General features: G+C 36.9%; 1 protein-coding gene across 3 annotated transcripts in view; it reads right to left on the bottom strand.

Moving 5' to 3' along the window:
* The window catches only part of LOC149775808 (uncharacterized), a 39,785-nt gene that overhangs the window by 5,214 nt on the left and 13,335 nt on the right, over positions 1-21,236 (bottom strand). The window contains exons 1-2 of one of the 3 annotated variants that reach the window (XM_089943616.1): positions 8,800-9,044; positions 1,663-1,824 (exon numbers count right to left, since the gene is read on the bottom strand). In XM_089943616.1, coding sequence (XP_089799742.1) covers positions 1,663-1,807 — 145 coding nt within the window. In that variant the 5' untranslated portion in view covers positions 1,808-1,824; positions 8,800-9,044. Of the gene's footprint in view, positions 1-1,662; positions 1,825-6,160; positions 6,372-8,799; positions 9,045-21,236 lie in introns of those variants that run through there. The other 2 variants (XM_089943615.1, XM_089943614.1) reach the window with 2 other exon arrangements.

Genomic DNA, 21,236 nt, shown 5'->3' with positions numbered 1-21,236 from the left:
CAAAATATATGTCAGTAGTAACGTACTTGACACAAATTGGAAAGATTTAATTGTAAATGATAATGCGACAATTCAAGAATACATTTATAAAAAGAAAATTGTTGCAAATTATAATGTATAGTTATCATTTATTTTGAGGAAAAAGAAAGATGCACGATGTTTTATGTTATTGTTGGAAACGAGCACGTATCTGCACAAGAACCTAAAAACAAAGTTTCATATTATGCATGTGTGTGTGTGTGTGTGTGTGTGTGTGTGTGTGTGTGCTTTCGATTGTAAGCATAGCTTTAACAATTTTTCAGTCATATATCTACGATGTCTGCAGTGTGACATTTTATAGTGATGTCTAGTACTGGGACACCATGCCGCAGAGATGAGGCATCATGTCCGACCCAGTCACGTTATCCTGATATCAGGCCGACCAGTCCCAATACTAACCTCTTCATGCTGAGCGCCAAGCGAGGCAACTGCTAGAAATCAGTTTTATAAGTCTTTGGCATAACTCGGCCTGGGTTTGAACCGGCGACCTCCAGCATAAATAAATGATTAGTTGTTTCTCTAATTGCCCACACTTATGACAATAAATTCGGGAATTTTGAGGTTATAACAGTGCATAAAACTGTGACAAATTCACTTCTACACAAAGCCATAATATTAGATATGCTACACGTAGTTTGTATGAATCAGTGAAGGAATAAATTATACAATCGTTATTTAAATGTAGAAATGGAAAGAATGTTGTTGTTGGGTTTAGCGCCATTTTCAGCACAGGATACGCTATACATGGCGGCCAGTATAAATGGTGGAGAAAGAACCCAGGAAAACCCAAGAAAGAACCACAGACCCACGGGAAGCTACTGACAAGCTTTCTCACATAACGACATTGGCCGAATCCGAGACTCGAACCCAAAATTTTAATATTGACAAGAAACTGGACAAGACAGTAATATTTGTAACTACTTTTCCAAATGCCATTTACTTCCTCACTGCAATGACAATATATTATATATATAGATCTAAAAATCTCTCATTTGTGAATTTCTGATTCAAATTTGCAGGAGGTATTCTTAAGTTAATAAGTAATTGTCTATAATAAAACAATCAACGTTGCAAGATTTCATTTAGGTATTGGAATTGTCTGAATTAGAGTTTATATATATATATATATATATATATATATATATATATATATATATATATGTGTGTGTGTGTGTGTGTGTGTGTGTCTCTGTCTGTGTGTGTTTGATCGTCTGTATCTATCGACCCTACACTGAATGTAATGATTCAGTTTTATACAAAATATCACTATCCTTATTATGTAAGACGTTTCAGTTTTCAAACCCAAACCATTGCAACCACCTGAAACCTGTGGTAAATATTTTCATCAAAGTTTGTATGACATTTGTCTTTAATTGTAGGTCTGCATCAATATGATTCCAGGTCGTTCTACGTAATTATATACTTAATTCACATCAGTCTCCAACAGTCTCCTAATATTCCAGTATTTATCAATCTAATATCAGTTAGGTCAAGTGACAAAAACAAAGTTCAATATAAGCTCGACACATTTCAGATCTTACTTGTTGCAGAGTAGAAAACATTAATTAAAATCAAACTCTAATGCTTGACACACACATACATACAGATTAGATATATACTTACCGTAAATGCTCTTGAATCTAGGAAACAGGTCCTGCAGCTCAGATTGAAAGTGCTTGATTCTTGGATATGATTCCACACGAACTTCAACTGTAGTGTAAAATATGTCATCGTGAAGTCCCATCGTAGGATCATTTGAGCTTGCCATTGGTTACATTAAATGTTCTGAAACACACGAAGAGGAAAGCTCTGAGTTACTATTATACTCAATATATCATGGCACTAAGGAATCATTATCAATTTCTATTCTTTGTGTCATAGAGACGTGTATAGGAAAAGATATTCAATATTCACGGACCGAGAGATTCGCAGTAGAAATTATTGTTATTAATAGAACTTAGTTCTTCATACTTTGTATTATATCTCCATTTTTAGCATTGTTTCTGATCAATATCTCGTCTGGCGCATAATTAATTTTCATATTTTCAGATAATGTGGTTATATTAGCTGAATGTATATAGACAAAACAAGTGATAATGGAGCACAATAAAAACTGTTTCCCGACGTTTCTTGCTAAGGAAGCACTTCGCCAGGGGAGAGAATAAAACATAAATAAAAAAAGCACGTAACACACAATCTACGAACAATTCTGGACCCCTACACACCAGAATCATTAGGGGTAAGTTAAGGCCAGAGATTTAACCATACATAGTTGTGCAGAAATAATAGATCAGCGGGTTCTTGTGTCTCTCACATTAACGAATCAGGCAGTATGTTTTGACTTCATTCTAAGCTGGGAACAAAGAACAAGACAAAGCGTGGCGAAATATATATGCCAGAAATTATATCCCGGCGGAGTTATGCAAAGAGGTTTTGAATGGAAGATGTTACAATAATTGTGTATCTTGATAATTGACAACATCAGCAACAATAATGCTAATAATTGATTTTATTTGCAAATGTGTCTTTTGTGATTATGGATTCGCTTTCTGAAATCAAACGTTTCGCCAATGTATTGAACGGCACAGTTCTTGCATGTCAGAAGATAAATTGTATTATTGACTCGACATCCTTACTTCTGATTGATCGTGCAGTTAGAACTTCTGAAGGATTTGATCTCAGGCATATATATATATATATATATATATATATATATATATATATATATATATATATATATATATATATATATATATTCAGCTATTATCAACACTTTTTCTGAAAAGCAAGAAAACTATTTGAAGCGTATGTTCTACTCCTGCCACCTTTGAAAAGAGACTCGGGTAGCTAAAGGGGCTCCTTAGAATGAGAGGAAACAAAAGGAGCTACATTAAGAAAGCTATTAACAAAACTAGACTTCTCGACAGAGTAATCATCCTGAAATATAGAACTAAGAAAACCAACAAGCTTGTCGCCGTCATACTAACTTTCCACCCAGATGCCCGAAACCTACAACAGATCAAAGGCAAGCACTGATACCATGTTGAATCGTCAGAACGTCTCAAGACGTTTCCACAAGTATACCTAAACTTCTCAAAGACCGTTCGGTAACCACCAGGATAGCTTCAAACAAGACTACGGGAATATACAGTTGTCAAGGCAAGCATTGCCTAATTTGCAAACATATGCACGATACCAAACCTTTCTAACGTTCGACAACAGGTGTTAACTACACGATCAATCAGAAGTTAGGATGTCTAGCCAATCTGTCTTCAGACATGTCAGAAATGTACCATTCAATACATTTGACAAAACCATTGATTTCAGAAAGCGAATGAATAATCACAAAATCCATATTCGCAACAAAATCAGCACGAAAGTCGCAAACCAAACACTACGATTCGAACTGACATCGAGATGTTACCGACAGAATCTAACCTGCGGTGGACAGACATAGAACGCACGCTTATAATGATACTACAGTTGAAAGCTTACTGTGAGTTTGGCCTAAACGAAACAATCTAACCTTCCCTTTGCGGTCTTAATTACTGCCAGGCATCAGTTTTGCATCCGACGCAAATTTGTGCTAATATCTACCCAAGAAATTACATTTTTGTTTTTATTGTCTTTAGTAGTAGTAGTAGTAGTGTTATAGATTATCCCGATACACACTTATCTTAATATCTTTCCTTCAGGACGTCCTTGCATTATCGAAAATATATTATAACCCGTGTGGGTATTGAAGAGGTGAAGGCGGTGTGAAAAACTTAGCAAGCGCGGAAAAGGTCACTCATGGAGGTCGCTCGAGAACGATTGGTCAAAAACGCTTTGAAAAATTTACCTACCGATACAAATAAAACTTTCACGTTGTTGGTTTAGTGTCCAAACACCTAATGAGTTCATCGGGCTGATCACATTATGCCACTGACCCGTACGTGATCGACAAGGTCGATTGTACACATGCAGAGTACGTGTTATTTATTTTCGATGTTACTAGCAGATATAAAGAAGCGGGGCCGTTGATATAAAAGAATTCAGCAAGTGTCGCAGAAGCACTCAAACACATGCAATCGGCCACTAATATAGCCACGGCTGTGTTACAAGTAGATCCTGTTAAAAAAATATAAAAAAGACATATCGGATCTGTTGCTGCGCAGTTGTCAAAATGTCAAAACACCGTGTGCTAGTTAGTGTTGGACATGTGAATATATATCGTGAACAAGCTATTGAGGAACCATTTAATCACACACTTGCAGAACTATTATTTGGACATCAATATGCACACGATTTATTAATTAGATCTCGTAGTGCAGAGCAATCTCGGACCGCAGAGCGGCCTCACGAATGGGCAGCACCTCTTCCGTTAGTCATTGCAGCGCTGCATAATGAAATTACAAGCACAATTGGAACCAGCCAATGCGATTTCGCAAATGACTGTTGCACTTACTCAGAAAATGATTTCACAGCCGGTACCGTTGAAAACACTAGGTGCTTGCGACGTTCCTCTTCTACGTCGTTCTACTATATTTCATACATATACTGTAGATTGGTGAGTTTAGATTCCATTGCTATAATAATACCAAAAATCATTTGTTTCATTGGTGTGCTCTGGGATATCTTCATCATTACAGCTAAAACATTCACTTCTAATATCATCAGAGGATTCATTATGTTAAGAATCCTCGTTCGCATCCGATGTAGCGGGTGATTTACTCAACCTCAGGGACTCCAATTTTTTTGGACACAATATTCGATCAATTTTTTCTGCTCATAAGCTTGACCTAATTTATTCCGTTCCAGTTCCAAGATCATTACATTAATCAATTTATCAGTGTGTTTCATAGATGTCTCTGAAAGCGCATGTAATATCTTTTGAGCTTCTTTGATAAATATGTATGGCGAATTCAATTGAAACAGCGATTTAAGTTTTTCTGCCACATGCTTTACATTCAACTTATTTGGTGGATTAAGCCCACTTGCATAGATCTACATAATTTCCTTTAAAAGATTTTGAGAGTCAATCTTATTTTTGTCATTTTATACCACGGTAATTCTTCAAGACAGAAGGAGATTTCTCCGCCCAAGATGTGTTTTCTGAATTAGGTTTTTAAAAGTATTCGCACGCGACTAATTGTAAGATGTAAATTTTACATATAAGCTAATGTGTGCAGTCCACATCAGTTTCAGTTAGCGTATCAGAAGACATACTAGAAGGTTTAGAGGTTAATGGAAATCAAATACGAATCAAAGATATACGTGCCACGTATCCTTATTTCATGTCGACTTTACATCACCAAAATTGACTTTCATTTTTCTTATTTCACCTGCTAAGACTCGGTAGTCTCCCCACTTGTGATTTTTCACGATAGATAGGACTGATAGGTTTGTAGATATATAGGTATTACAAATGGAACACGCTAATGAAGGAACATTGTTTGGTTAAAATGTAGATTTACTTGAAAGTTGTACTTGATTGTTTTTGTTAGCACTGCTGGTGTCCTCGTCCTTTGTGTTTCTGTGCGCGTGCGTGTGTATGTGTGTGTAGCATTCAATTGATTTGTCACTTCTAAAGACATCGCATGAACAAATTCAACAGATGGGTCATAAAATAAAACTCAATTTTCAGTTTAGATATGCTGTTAGTTCGTTTCGTTTTATCAATACCATTCATTTTGTCTATAAAAATTTGCTCTAAACATTACTTTACTAATCACGACTATTTTAATTTTTTGTATCCTTCAGATTCTTCAATTTTACAAAAGACTAAATGTTAAATTTTAAAAATTTCCAAAACCTTTTCATTGATATTTGTTTTTCTATTATAACAAAGTTTAATTTGTTTACTTATTATTGTTCAAATTCAAAATGGGCATTATGTATGCATCATTGTGTAAAAATTATTATATATAAATCATTTAATCTCCTTTGTTATAAATTAATGATTCGTCTCTTTAACGATTGACCAGACACACACACACACACATTCACTCACTCATACACGTACACACACATGTGTTTGTTCAATCAATCGCTTAAAGTGTGTGTGATGGGACAGAATGATTACAATACTTATCAACTGATCAGTAACTATAGTGCTCCAACTGTTTCTAATAATACTCACCCGTCCGTGTAAATGTCTTGCCAACTTTCCATAACATTCATACATGTACATGTTCCAAACTAACTGTACATTAATAAAGTTATTCACTTGTGAACGTCTGATAAAGTCGTTTAATCTTTTGATACATGTATCACCTAGTCCAAAACCTTCCCTCACTCGCGAAAGAACATCGAATACGTATTTCACTTCACAGCACTCTGTCCTTGTCACGACACACTGTTATATTCTGTTGATTTACTGATAGTGCCACAACAAAGCGGTTTCAACTTACCGTCCTATCGTTCTGCCTTAAATTAACATTTACTATTGATCTGTTTGCCCAACTTGAAAACCAGGTCTTGAAATGGCGCAAGCATAGATATTCGAGGCCCAGTAGGGGAAACGCATGTACGAAATAAAACTAGATTTTGTGTTTTTACCTTTATATTGAATTGTTCTATGTTTTCCGGGATCTGCATATTACCTTACTGTCTTGATAAGTGTTCTGTAATATAGTTTGCAGATTTAAATCAAATCAATCGTGTTAGTGCTGACTACCGTCTTTAGTGCGTGCAAACCAAAGACAAACCACGAATGATTTATTCAGAGATTATAGTATTGTCCCAACGGTGTAGTTTCTGCATTTTCTGATATTCTGTGTGTGCCTGTAACTCTATATCCCCCCTAAATTGCTGGATAGAAATTTACCACACTATAAGAAGATTTAGGTGACTTTTACGACTTAAACTGTTAGCTTTCAATCTTTAAGTTAAAAGTAATTAAGAACAGAAATGTATGCTAGCATGAAAATTTGCAATTATATCTGCACTCGGAAGCAGCATAGGAATCAATCGCAAGATGTTTATAATTCAAATAATTTGAGTAGAGAGAGAGAGAGGGAGAGAGAGAGAGAGAGATGCATGAATACATGTACCTATTGTCACGGAATTGTATAAATCCCTTTATTTATCAAATACATGTACTCCGGTTTCGTTATTTGTGTACAACAATAACCGAGGGTGATTTTTTTATATTGTACAATATTTCAAAGCAGTGAGTTCGATTCATCCTATGACGCACATGCGAAGTGCTTTCGATGGGACAAACCGTTATTCATCAAGCGCACAGACGATGTAGGGCTACGTTGTCTTTGTATAAATGCCTCACCATAGGATGAAATCTTTACATTACGGAACGTCTTATCAATTAGCAGTCTACTTAAGGACTTGCACATCTTCAGCTGTAGAGGTATGTTAGTTATTGCTTAATTTCTTATGTATTTTATGAGTTATAATTACTGTACTACCACGTTTACTTTTGTATATTTTCTATGTAACTCCGGCTTGCGTAGTATAATACAAATGTTTTCTAGTCTTGTATGTGACTTAACAGGACAGCTATATTAGCAATAAATTTTCTTTTTATTAAGAAATGTTTAGTACCATAGCATTCTTATCGGACACAGTTAGGCGCGCTTCTGAACCTGTTTATTGCTTTGTAATGTTGTGCCGATAATGTAATTTGTATAGCTTACCGTATATCATGTCATTACGTGTTATTGTATATGCCCATGTCATTCAAAGTACGCGGTGTTAGATTTATTTTCAGCTGATCAGAGGTGACCATAGTGATCAGAGCTGACCGTGGTAGTTGTGGAGCTGACCATAGTGGTCAGGGTTGACGGGGTACTGTCACGTGTTTATGCTCGAATAAACTATAACACAGAAAGAGTGAAAACAACAAGCTTTTCAAAATTTAACAAATAATTTATTTTTCTAGAAAAAAATCTGCAAAAACGAAAAAAAAGAACTTACGGTTTCAAGAATCAAATCCAAAAATAATCTAAGAATAATCCACGAATTATTTTGCAAACGGCCTAGTAACAAATGTTCTAATAATTTCAAGTTCGAATCCTGATGGAAAATCCAAGATGGATAACGATGACGTATGCTGTAGTCAGTATTGTGCTTATCTACAGTTCCTTGTAGAAATACAAATAATGGCTCTCCGGTATTGGAAATCCAAATTAAATTTCTAAGCAATGTCTTTCCAAACTTTTTGTGTGAGCACTCCTCAAAATATTTCCAGAGCATAAAGAAATTAATCATTTTGAAATCCAAATGATCTGAAGAAAATTATAGCTCAAGATCTGGCTACAACAAGTTAACTTGACATCAGTGTGAAAAACCCAAAAGTGAGAAATCTCTCTCTACACATCTCTATTAAAACTAACAAATGCGTAGTTAGGGAAAAACCAGAAATGTGAAATCAAAGGGGGAGGGGGACAGGTGATCGTGTTTGTGTCACGTACACCAAAAATGACCCTGACGAAAACCAATACTTTTCTCTAAGAAATAAAAAATAAAAACTTGTTTACATCTTAAACCCAAAGCCCCATCATGACCTTGACAACAACTAATCATTCTAAAATAAAATAGAACTGTGTTTACTAATTTTGAATCAAGGTCAACACCGAGGCCAACACCTGGTGTTTATGAAAAGAATGATTCAGGTCAACCAATTTTCTAAAAAATATCATCTCCAGTGAATAAATTTACATTACAACAGCATGTAAGAACAATAAAAAAAAAATTAAAACTGACAAACAAACATATTAAATTAAAATAAATATATATTAAATCAGATATACGTAACAGTACCATTTATAGAGCTGACCATAGAAGTCGACCATGACGAATGTGGTGTGGGCGATAGCGGCTGTGGAGCTGATGATGGAGCTAACAACGCAGCTGGTTGAACGGCGGCCGTGCAGCTGATTGAACAGTGTGTTGCTGGTTGAGTAGCAGATGATCGGGCGTTGCTGACTGATTGGTGGTCGCTGATTGCTTGATTGAACAAGGAACTGAATGATGGTCGGTGACTACATGTAATGCTGACTGCTTGATTGACCCGTGTGACTGGTAGCCAAGTATGCTAGTGACGGAGTGTTTCGTGTAACTCCAAACATGTAATCTTTTAGCCGTGGGCTAATTTTGGGGCTTATTATACCCAGTGTTTTGGGACTGTAAAGATATTTTGTATGATGTCTGTCCCATCGTTTCATCATTTTACTATTTTATTGAAGTACCTCATTTTTCACTATTTGAGTGAATATGTCATTTTACTATATGAGTAAAGTACGTGTTTACTATTTGAGTAAAACACATCATTCTTTTTGTCGTGTGAAATTACTGTGAATCATTAACCTGTCATTGTACTGTGTAAGGTCATTTACTTGTATTCACATATGTCACATTAGGTTCGTGCGGATTGTGTTAATTTATCCAATATTTGGATCTTATACACGTATGTATTAATCATAATTCTTTTTTTTTTCATTTGAGTCATTCATCAATAAACATTGTATTTGTATCACCATCAAAAGTGTTCTATTGTAAATCCGAAATCCAACACGCTTATCTTGTTACACCTATTTATAATATTGTCCTATCTAGAACAAGCGAAAACTAGTTTACAATACATATAGCAGCAGAGAGACTGAGCCCACCAACTATTCGTTCCAACAGAACCCTCTATCGAAAACACTCTTGATAGAAGGTCTTTATTTCACAAATTAAACCCTCTATTCAGAAAACTATGATAAATAAGCCTTCTCTGCTGACCAAAGAAGTTATTTCATGAAAAATAACTAACTATAAAAATACTTCTTGACCCAGGGAGTGGTCGACGAAACACTTGGGGGCTCAGTCTCTCTGCTGCTCAAAATGTAAATATTCTAGGATTTCTGCTGTGAATTAAAAATTTAAGTTAACAATAATGGCCAACGTCGGAGAAGCACATTCCGCTAGACTAGCTCGAGAGCGACTAGAAGCAATAAAAAAAAGTTATTCCTGTGCGAGATAGTGTAAGACAAAAATTACAAGCACGGCAGCAAGCACAAACTGAATTTGCAACAGGTGCAGAAGAATTATTTAAACCAATCACTGAGCCAACCAAAAAGATCGCTGAAGCCACAACAGCATCACAGCAAGTTATTGCGGGATTACCAAAACAGATCAGCGAAGCAATGGAGTTTGCTAACAAAACACGTGCTGAAATCGAAGATGTTAAAAATATTGTCGAGGATTTATCTAAACCAAAATTAAAAACTAGATATTTTACTCAGGATGGTTACACACAAGTTATAGCCGATCCTGTTGCGGTCGCTGTGACGGGATATCAACTACGTCATCAGATTCTAAAGCCAGAATTTTATAACACTCCAGAACACGAGTGGAACGCGAGGATATTTCGTGAGTATAAAGATATTTCACAGATCAGCAAAAAATATAAGCGCGAATATGATGAGTTTGTTGAGCAAGTTAATGAAGCGAAAAGGGGTATTTCAACACCAACGAAGCAGCGATTTCGACCACGAAGACAACCATCGCCTGACCCGGATACATTCGGCGATGGTTTGGGAGGTGATTTTATTCCCTGCCCTGATAATATCATCAATGATGTATCACGGCTAGAAGTTCTCTTAGGAGGAAGGCGTGCCGGAAATAACTCACCAGAAATAATTAATGAAGCAGCTGATATCTGTCAGCGACTATTTCGCGGCGGCATCATGGATTCTCATATCTATCGAGAACTTATTGATGAACTCGTGGACAGCGACTCAAAGTCGCCGCGATTGAAAGTCGATTAGAGAAATAACTAATTAAATAAAATGATCATACATGACTCTCATCATATGACCCGACGAGTCAGAGTGGTAAATTCGCGATATCCTGTTTATAGTGCATATTATGGAGATGGACTTGGAAATGTTATTCAAGGATTGTTTACAAGAATAGCTCCAAAGGCGGGACCAATTACAAAACAATTATCGTCAAAAGCTATTGATGTTATTAGAGATAAAGCTTCTGGTGTAATCGGTGATGCTGCCGGCAAAGTGTTCTTGACAATCAAAGATAGACTAACACGATTAATACGCAGAAAGCCTCCGCCGGTAAAATTACCAAGCACGGCAGATATGCCTGCAAATGTTAGCAAAATAATAAATGAAACTGCAAATCAAAAACTAGCGTCACTGATACCTTCCAAAGAAATAGAAAAAAATATAGCTTCAAGTTTAATAGCGGGAAGTGGTCTTCGTTTTAGATAATAATACATTACAATAAGATGTTTCAACGCGTATCCGACGTAGCATTTGATATGGATAAACCAGTCAGAAAGGATGAATCCTTGCGCGATTATCAATTTTATTATTATGATGCAAAAACACCTAACGCGCAGGGAAGAATTGAGTTTCAAATTCATGATACAAGTAGATATTTTCTACCCTGTGACGCTTATATTGAAGTCACAGGTAGAATCGTAAAAACGGATGATACTGGATATGGAATAGGCGATCGTGTTGGTTTTGTTAATAATGGTGTGATGGCGTTATTTAGCAAAGCCACATACTCGATTGATGGAAAAGATATTGAGTCGTGTTTGGACAATGTTGATGTTGCCACGACAATACTTGGTCTTGCAAGATATTCTGATGATTGTACAAAATCGGCTGGTCCAACGATGATGTTTGCAAAAGACACATCTAATCATCCAGAACACAGAAATGTAAGGATGAATGCGGCTGGGGATGCAGTTGCATCAATGAATGAAGATTTCAACTTGGGTTTTGCCATGCGTCGAGCAATGCTGAACGACGACGAATAGTTTTCCTGTGCTATTCCACTATCTCATATTTTTGGATTTTGTAGAAATGTCCGAAAGGTTATATTTGGTGCAAAACACACAGTAGTGCTTGTCAGAAAAACTCTGATAATGATGCAATATGGCGAGCTGCTGGAGTTGATCCTGGTAAAGTAGTGTTAAGAAAACTATCTCTGTGGATGCCAACAATGACTCCATCAATTACTGAAGAACAACGGTTACTTTCTTTTATGGATCAAAGTGGAAAATCGTTGTTATCATGGTTAGCAATGACAACAGATAGCACTTCTGTCAACGCTCCTGGATTGTTTACGTGGCAATTGGGATCACAACAGGGAATATCAGCAGCGCGACATATATTTATCGCGCTTCAAGCAAATCAAGGAATAAATAATCAAGAAGAAACTATAATGACATTTGACCCATTTGGGGTTTCTGAGATTTCATTAAGAATAAACGGACATCAAGAACCCGCTGAGGACATCAATCTAGTTTTTGACCAAAATGTTGTTGCACGGGCATATTATCGATTGATGTCTTATGATGGGCGTGATCAAAACGTTGACACTGGGTTGCAGATATCCCAGCGTGATTTTATAACGTTGTATCCGATCTATTACTTTTCGTTGGAACATTTGGATTTAACCAGGCAATCTGTCGTTGATATAGTTATTCGGGTTCGCCTGGCTCGAGTATCAGCTGGGGCAGTTGGTCCACCAGCAGTTCCTGGAGGTGCTAGAGCAATCGCGGTCATACTTTCCGATCAAGCAATGTTGCTTGAAGGTGCTGGCGGCCGAATGAGGGTCATCGATGCACCAGTAGAAAATATGTAAACAATTAGATCAACATCGTATTAAATAAAATGTCATATCATCACGCTAACGTCGCTCTGACCCCTGGTCAGATCAACAAACTAAAATCAAAGCAAGCATCAGCGTCAGGAACGTCAATAACACTTAAACACGGACAACTTAGTGGTGGTCAAAATAAGTTATCGGTCACTCAAACACAGCTTAATCAGATCAACAAAGCCAGAACATCAGGAAAAGGAATCAAACTTGATTTTACTGCCACAGCTGTCCGTGATATGGTTAAGTCTGGTGGAATATTTCCACTCATTCCAATATTAGCTGCTTCAATACCAGCAGCACTTGGAGCAGCAGCAAAAGCCGCAGCACTTGGAGCAGTTGGAACCGCAGCTGGAATGGCACTTAAGAAAGCAGTCGGAAAAGGGTATAACAAACAAGGAGGAATGATTCATCCTGCGATGATGGCAGCAATGGCTGGACAAACTCCTCTATCAACGCAGCCAAGTCAACAAATGAAAAATCTCGCGGCGTTGGCACCAGCGCTTGCAGCAGCTGCTCTTGGTAGAAAAGATATTTTGGGACCACTTGTGGCTGGTGTAACTAGAACGTTTACCGGACGAGGATATAGAAAAAAAAACAGGCCGCGGTCTCAGACTTCCAGGAACACCAGCCTCATGGTATCCAAAACGGTTTTAAAAACGCTTCCAGCGAGCAATTTTGATTTACTCGATGCTGTTAAAAAATTGCGTATAAAGAATTTCAGAGGTGTCTTTATGCGAGATCAATTACCAGCACGACCGAATAATCCAGAAACCGGAATTATTAATCTCGACAACAAAAACGGTCCTGGAACTAACTGGGTTGCTTACACGATCGATCCACGTGGAATTGTCTATTTTGATTCGTACGGGCTAGCTCCGCCAATTGAGTTTCTTCGATATGTATCCCCGCTGACTTCGTCAACGGCGAAAGTTTGGTATTCAACGTTACCAACACAAACACTGACCGATCCTCCGATATGTGGCCGTGAAGTATTAAATGTTCTTGATGCGATCTCGAAATCAGCGAGTTCTCCTCACAAAGTCGTGCATGAATACACCACAGATGTGATTTCCAAATTTAAACAACCCCATAACTAATAATGGTTGATATTTACGGAAGATCAAGCAGAACCAAGGAAGAAAAAAAGATATCGATTTATCAAAGTATGCGACCAAAGATGAAATTGATAATCTTTTAACGTTAACCGGGATAGACCCAGATGAGGTTGTAATTTTTCAAGATCGACATGGCAAGCTAAAAACCAGTAACATTAAGTGGAATGACATAATTCGCAGGGTTATTGGAGCTACCACGGACAACATCGTTGTATTCACTGACAGCGGCAGAATCAGAGATTCACTGATATCAATCGCGGCGCTTCGAGATGATGCACGAAAAGCCACAGGGGAACGTGTAGCGAAGACCGGTGATACAATGACAGGTGAACTCAGCATGAACGGTAACAAAATAACCGTTTTAAGAGATCCAACATCCCCGGAAGATGCCGCAAACAAACAATATGTAGACACCATTGACGGTAAACTAACCACGTTGCGGGCAGAGTATGATGTTCACGTAGGCGCGTTTACAAGACTTCGAAGAAACTTCGCAAAAGCTGATGAGTCCATTGATAAGTTCTTTGGGGTTCCTCCAGTCATCGACATGAAACTTTCTGAAATCATACCAAATCTTACTAATAACGCCAACGATATCAACAAGATTAATACCCGGTTAGGTGTAGTCAGAACAGAAAAAAAGTTTTTCAGATCAAATCCAGAAAATAGAAAATAACATTAACACGATCAAACAAACACAGCAAAACATCGTAGCGGGGATTCCTGAGATCGTTAACAAAACAAGTCTGATTAAAGTCCCCACTGGAGTTACCCCGGGGCATATCACCAACATAACATATACGGTATCATCGGGATTCGCAACATGGTCCCGACAAAATAATACTATCAAATATACAGCAACAGCCACTGGCGTGTATAGACTGTCTGTATTCAGTGCCGCTAAATTTGAAATCTTCACAACATATCCCTGGAGACATTCCACCGATAAGTATTCCGGGGTTGTGACTATTGTATTAAACAGCGGAACCGAAGAAATATTTATACTTGAAGCCGCAGACAAGAAATTAACCGCAACATCCTACTGGTGGTGTTTGGAATTTGTAGCTGAAACACCTCAATTGGTTACCGCGTAAAATAATAAAATGAAATCAGCATCAACGACAACATTAGATGCTCAGCAATATAGATATGATCAGGTACGCGAATGGCAGTCAGAGTTAAAAAACACTATTGACAAATGCGCAACAAAGATAAAAAAATACAAACGGCGTGTAACTGTATTAGACACAATAGTGTATTCGGTATCCGCGGTAGTTGCATCTACTGGGGTGCTATTATCAGCGCTGACACCAGTGACAATTGCAATCGCGATTACAATCACAATTTCAGCATCAACAACGATTGCAGGAGTTGCTAATATAATTGCAAAAAAAATATCCTCGTGCGCGCTAACCAAATTACACGAGCATGAAAAGTTAAACAACGCGGCCACAAGCACCTACTCGAAATTGTCCTCGTTGATATCATCCAGCCTTGACGATACAGTTATATCCGATTCCGAATTCACATTGATGTCCAGCGCATACAACGATTACGAGCGCACAAAGAATTTTAATTTGAAAACGATGAAGATAAATAATGACGGAGATACTTCAAGATATAGCCGCGAACACAACTCCGGTAAAAACATCAATGATAACAATATCTTCGACGCAACCAGAGTTTAATATTAATTTTCCAACTGCAATTTTAGTAAAAGAAATCGCGTTGGCACAATTAAGAGTATATAACAGTTGGCCAAATATCAGGCCGAGATCATTTCACGGACAATCGCCGAATAATTCATTTGTATTTTCGTATCAGAATAACCCCGACGGTACTCCAGATTGGAACGTCATTCATTTACCAACAGGGTCTTATCAGATAGAAGAAATCAACAAAGAAATACAGCGTCAAATGAAGCGTATCACCACCAAAGAAGCAAAAATATCAATAATCGCACACGAGCCAACGTTGTCAACGATCATCGAAGTTGCTACACCGGGTTACCACGTAGACATTTATAACAGTTCAATCAGAATAGTATTAGGATGGCCTGAAAATCCACCACCGACACCACCGACACCACCGAAACCACCAGAACCTAAAAAGTCCGATTATATCACTGACGCGCAGTCATGTCACGGAATTACACCGTCATACAAAGAACATTTTGATAATATAAAAAATGTAACGTTTGTTAACTGGTCCACCCGTGAAGGTGGCAGTGATATTGAGTGGAAATTTTTACGGAGAAAACCGGTTATAGAGGGGCGTTGGGGAAGTATTCCTTTTAGCCTGAGCGAAATTACTGAATATTTTAAAATTATTAATGTGTTGCATAGAGCGCAACTAGCGCATCTACGGCAACGCTTCCAGGAACATATTTCTGATGTAACAGGTTCACGTGAAGAAATTATTAAACGAATTGAGATATTAAATCAGATTGCCGCGGATATGGAATATTATAACCAGCGAATGATTCAAGCAGTAATTGTCAGTCAACCCCGTGATAAACAAGGATTTCTCGATAAGTTCCGGCTGAGCGAAGCTGAACTACCGAATTTTAAATTACCAGGATATGTTTCCCCGGTCATCTTACGAAAACACGTCACTGATATCGTCGATGAATACTTCGATGACATACTTGAACAGCACAAGCGAATACTGCCATCACCAGCTATCCTCAGCGCTGATAATTCCACAGCGGGCGATGGTAGACATATTTCTCCGGGAATCGTAAATATCACTGATGTCGTCGCGGTCAATCTTGTGTGTGACGCAATCGAAGGTAGTTACAACATAGACACAACAGTATCAAATCAAGCCCAGCAAGGGTTTATACTATATTCATTTACTCCTAAAGAACCACCTGGGTTTTTGATTGTACAAGAGCCAATCAATCCTGTATTTCTGCAGTGTTTGAATCCAACGCTGACAAGGATGAATTTTAAAGTCACTGACCAACAGGGTAGACTTTTGGACCTGATAAATGAAACTTAGTATTAATTTGCTGGTGAAATCGTGAAACGATTTTCAAATCGTAGACTTTCAATTAATAATATCATATCACAATAATGTCCAAAAAATCTTCGAATTTCCGGAAGTACGATGATGACGAAGATGTCTCTGACAGTGATTTTATTGTTAGTGATGAAGACGAAAATGTCTCCGACATTTCTGACGACAGTGATTTTATTGTTAGTGATGAAGATGTCTCTGACAGTGATTTTATTGTTAGTGACAGCGACGACGATGATGGCACTGTTGGTAACATCACCATCAATGACAGCACTGTCACAATAAATTATATTAAATGATAAAAAAAAATATAGCATGTATCAGCACGTGAAATGTTTCATACATGAAAAACAAACACTTGAAGAATATATCAAAAAATTATTCAGCGGAGCGTCGTCGATTTCATCAATGATGAAATTAGGTGTAGTTAAAATAGTTATTGATAAATACGGCAATGATGAATTTTTACTGACAGAATCGCAGTTGAAACAACTACAAGAAAATCATATCATAGCGATCACATGTTTTCCAGACCAAATCATGAATTATGCTCACTCGTGCATTTCACGGGATCATCTTGACAAGATACTGCAGTGAAAGTCAAAGGGGGAAAAATCACAGAAATCGGACGATTTCACGATAATTTTATTTTTTTGTGCAGTAAAAATATTTGAAAATTCTAAAGAATTTTTACTTTATATATGATTTTTTCACCACTGACCATTTTCCCGATTTTGATGGGGTATTTGCTTGTAAAAATCAACAAAATTGTCCAAAGTACAAATCCTGACAGGGTATTTTGCTATGAAAATCAACAAAATTGTCCAAAGTGCTGATCCTGATAGGGTATTTGCTGGTAAAAATCAACAAAATTGTCCAAAGTGCTGATCCTGATAGGGTATTTGCTGGTAAAAACCAGAGAAATCGGGCAGTTGCAGAATTTTACTATAATATAATTTTTTTTCACTGACAATTTTCGCTGGTTAAAAAAAATCAACAACCGCGGACAATTGCAATAATTTTATTATATGATTTTTTTCACCACTGACCATTTTCCTGGTTTTGATAGGGCATTTGCTAGTAAAAACCAACGAAATTGTCCAAGTTGCTAATCCTGATGGGGTATTTGCTAGTAAAAACCAACGAAATTGTCCAAGTTGCTAATCCTGATGGGGTATTTGCTAGTAAAAATGATAAAAATCGTGCAGTTTGTATAAATTTCATATAATAATTATTTTTTCTGCGGGATTTTATTTTTTATTATAGTATTTTTCTGAAATAGTCCAAAGTCGCAGATTTGATAGGGTATTTGCTAGTAAAAATGATAAAAACAGTCCAAAGTCGCAGATTTGATAGGGTATTTGCTAGTAAAAATGATAAAAACAGTCCAAAGTCGCAGATTTGATAGGGTATTTGCTAGTAAAAATCAACAACCGCGGACAGTTGCAGAATTTTATTATAACATAATTTTTTTCACTGACAGTTTTCGCTGGTATTTGCTAGTAGCAACCAGAAAAATCGGACAATTGCATAATTTGGACGGTAAAAAAAGTAATATTTTTTTTACTTTCGATTTCACTTCCAAGTATTTGACGAAGTCAAGGTGAGGTATTTACTTCCTCGTGAATGACTTGGTCATCCGTGACAAAGTTATCATTGACTTCAAAATCCGAAGGATTTTCATCCTTGACGCTGTCAGCGGACATACAATGCTTTAATTTTCTGACCCGATTATTTATTATCTTCTTTGTTTCATACTCAGCTGCCAGTGCCAGCCTGATCTTTTCGATTGCACGAGACAGTGGAACAAATTCATTTATTTGTGCCTCCGCTACGCTGGCTAGCGATTTATACAAATTATTTTGAATCATCTTTATGAATCGATATTGAGCAGGAAGAATATAACGCCCTGCATATTTAGCTTCATATAATGATTCAAAATCAGACAGAATAGTTTCAACATTTAGTAATATATTAAATCCTTGTTTTTCTAATTTTTTAATAGCATCAATCACATTATTGATATTTTCTTGATTCATATTTATATATATTTTTATATATTTAAAATAAAAAAACATCACATCTCCTTTGAGTTTCTAGCTTATCATATGATAACCTACCAAACTCAGGAGGGAACAGAAACTCTACCCCCAATGAGCTCCTAAATTATCAAATAACAGTCTAGAAAGCCCAGAACGTGTGTTTGCGAACGACGAGACATTCCCCATTTGTGAACCCCCTAGCTTACCATTTGATATGCTAGCAAGGCTCATATGGGGACAACACATAACATATAACTTATCCTAGTACTTAATTCTAACTTATCTTAAGACGGCACAAACACATAATATTTACAATATTTACAGTACAAGCATATTTACAGCAGTTGTATTTACAGTAGAAGCATATTTACAGCAGTTGTTATTTACAATTGCATATATAAACTTATCCTAGGACGGAACAAACATATAACTTAATTCTAACTTATCCTAGGACGGTACAAACATATAGACAACACAGACAGATGCGGGGTTATATTCTACGTCCAACAAAGTTGCACCCCCACCCCCGAAAATCAATCCCGTTTTTGGGGTAAAAGATTACCCCTGAACGGGGCGATACGGAGAAAGTTGTGCAACTTCGTTGGGTTTCGAAACCCCAATATAGTGTTAGGACGATATTGTATATAAACTGACTGATACCTGAAAGTTCAGAAATAGCTCAGCGTGATTTGTTGAAAACGTATTTTCTGAAATATGATTGTGTGAAAAATACAGATGAACCATAAACACGAACAAGTGTAATAAAATAAAGATATTATCTGTAAAAAAAAAAAAAGATAAATACGCGTTTGCCTTGATAAAATCAAGGAGGATAAAATCATTCTTGCGCTGTCACCTTGACTTGTCAAGGGGAAAATAAAGGGAAGTTATTTACTTCCTTGTGCAGAAAATCGTCTGCTGTTACCTGTAATACTGCACTCGATAAATTTACCTATTGCACAAAGGGAGGGGACTAATTGCATGAGAGATGCCTAACGGAGTTATCTCCGTTAGGAAAATCCTCGTGATAACGAAATATAATTTTCTGATTATTATACTTTTTTGCCAGAGCTGATTTATACACATTTTCTGCGACTTTTCGTACTGAAGCTGCACAAATACCAAAATGCTTACTGGCTGCATTCATCGAATGAAATGTTTTTTGTTCTTTTGTATTTAAATTTATGGAAATAACCTTCTTGGCGTATTTACTATAACAACCAGTGTTTCCGAATTGACAGTTCTCGCGCTGTGTGACAGCTCTCAGATTGCATAAATTATTATTAAGTTTATTATTATCAATGTGATCAATTACAAGACCGTCTTTGATTATCCCAAAGAAACACTCGAACACAAACCGATGATTATGATACTCATTTTTTTTCCAAACAGTAAACATTAAATAACCAGTATTACTAACAACACCAACCGGTTTTTTCAATCTACAGTGTCTCACTATTCCCTCGCGAGATGCTTCATAATTTTTAATCGTTGGATGTCGAACAAATTCTTGGCTCATTTATATAATAATGTATTTGTCTAATTTATAATTTGTTTGAAAACCTAGTTATATAATCACTCTCGGATTTTAGCGCGTCTCCGTTATTTTTTTATTGTAATATCGCTTGAGTTCCCGGAATCGTTTCCCTCCGCATCCCGCACATAATTGTGCTTTATCCCTGACGCCAATGCCACATCGCAGGCATGGTATGGGTCCTGTGCTTCCTTGTTTGATGCTCTGTATGTGTTCACCGCAGAATTCCTTCCTGCAGGGCTTACCACAGACTGTTACGAATCCAACTTTTAACCACTTGCAGTTATTCATATATATATATATATATATATATATATATATATATATATATATATATATATATATATATATATATATATATATATATATTTCTTATTTAAATATTTGTCTTAAATATAATATGAAGGGTTTATTTGGCGCTGGGAGATTTGATCTTGACAGGCTAAAAAGGGATCCACGACGGCGGTATCTAGCTGACTTGTTTAATATTATCAACGAGGGTAAAAAAGAATTTCTCGACGACGGCGCTTCTCATGTATGGTCGTCATTTAAAATTATCCGCGACACTGACTCAGTCAATATCATTGACGAACTCTTCTTCGGTGATGAGGTCATCATCGATGCTACAATGACTGATGCCCGAGCAAAAACAATTATTGATTATCTCGCTGATGGATATGACAGAGATGGACGTACTAAGAAATATTTTTTCAGAATAAAATTTATTGTGCAAACAGATTCCGATGAATGGATTATCCGTGACAAACTCGACCCTTTTCTTGCTAACGAAAAGACCATTCTGTTAAGTAGCGACTGCAAACCAGGAATGCTAACCGGAATTGATAAACCATATTACGCTCGAGCGTATCC

This window comes from Sinohyriopsis cumingii, chromosome 19 (genome assembly GCF_028554795.1).
Source record: "Sinohyriopsis cumingii isolate HCF-2022 chromosome 19, ASM2855479v2, whole genome shotgun sequence".
NCBI classification, from domain to species: domain Eukaryota; kingdom Metazoa; phylum Mollusca; class Bivalvia; order Unionida; family Unionidae; genus Sinohyriopsis; species Sinohyriopsis cumingii.
The sequence above is the reverse complement of the archived record's forward strand: the minus strand, read 5'-3'. Positions and strand labels throughout refer to the sequence as shown.